At 40.7% G+C, this 1,184-nt stretch overlaps 1 protein-coding gene across 1 annotated transcript; it reads right to left on the reverse strand.

Annotated features, from left to right (window-relative positions):
* Positions 1-411: 411 nt before the first annotated feature.
* LOC107479337 (uncharacterized) lies at positions 412-921 on the reverse strand. The gene is made up of 2 exons (XM_016099482.1): positions 657-921; positions 412-611 (listed from the first exon to the last, which is right to left on the reverse strand). Exons 1-2 carry the CDS (start codon positions 919-921, stop codon positions 412-414), a joined length of 465 nt encoding a protein of 154 aa, XP_015954968.1.
* Between the last annotated feature and the right edge of the window lie 263 nt (positions 922-1,184).

The raw sequence follows: 1,184 nt of genomic DNA on the forward strand, positions 1-1,184 counted from the left end.
GTGTAGACGCATCGACGCGTACGCGTCGCCCATGCTTGTGCGTGGATGACCCCTTTTTTTGTTAAACAACAAAAAGAGAGGCAGTTTTAACACAATCTTGGCAGTCATTCAGCTAGATAGTTCAAGAAAACACTCACAATTTTATGCAATACTCAAAATGAAGCATTTTCTTCAACACAACCAATTCAACCAAACCAAGATTAATGAAATTCTCATAAATATCACAACAATTCAACAAAATCAATAGAATCTAACACACCTAAACAAACTTAACAACATCAAGGAATCATAAAATTCACAAAGGCTCTAAAACTAGATGTAAGAAATTATATACAAGGAAGATCATACCATGGTGGGGTTTCTCCCACCTAGCACTTTTCTTTAACGTCCTTAAGTTGGACGGTCATGAGCTTAAGTTTCTCCTCCTTTGGGTTCATCTGTAAGTAGGAACACCTCCAACTCCTTCGGCGACATGTAGCCATGATACTTCTTTCCCCTATGGCTATTCACTTTGAATGTTACACTACATTGAGGGTGGACTAGCTCGACCACACCATAAGGCTTTACCTTCTTCAGTCTAAAGGGACCATCCCACCTTGAACGGAGCTTTCCTGGCATGAATTTGAGTCTTGAGTTGTAAATAAGAACTTAGTCACCTTCTTGAAAATCTTTCTTGCGGATATTGTGATCATGGAATGCCTTAGTTTGCTCTTTGTAAATCCTTGCATTCTCATAGACCTCTATCCTAAGGCACTCAAGTTCCTCTAGCTGCAATTTCCTGGCTATACCTACCTTGGTGACATCCATGCAACACTGCTTAACCGCCCAATAAGCCTTATACTCAATTTCAACTGGGAAGTGGCATGCCTTCCCATAAATGATCCAAAAGGGACTCATCCCTAATGGGGTCTTATAGGCCATCCTATATGCCCACAATGCATCTCCCAACTGACAGCTCCAGTCTTTCCTTTGTGGATTTACCACTTTTTCCAAAATTTGCTTAATCTCCTGATTGGACACCTCCGCTTGCCCATTGGTTTGGGGGTGGTAAGCGGTTGCAACCTTATGTAATACCCCGTAGCACTTGAGTAGTGTTTTGATGACAAGTCATCTTATGCTAGCTTTTCAAGCATTTTTCACTTGTTTCATTAGGTTTTATGCACATTCTTGCACAATAAGTAAGT

This window comes from Arachis duranensis, chromosome 3, assembly GCF_000817695.3.
Source record: "Arachis duranensis cultivar V14167 chromosome 3, aradu.V14167.gnm2.J7QH, whole genome shotgun sequence".
Taxonomy (NCBI): domain Eukaryota; kingdom Viridiplantae; phylum Streptophyta; class Magnoliopsida; order Fabales; family Fabaceae; genus Arachis; species Arachis duranensis.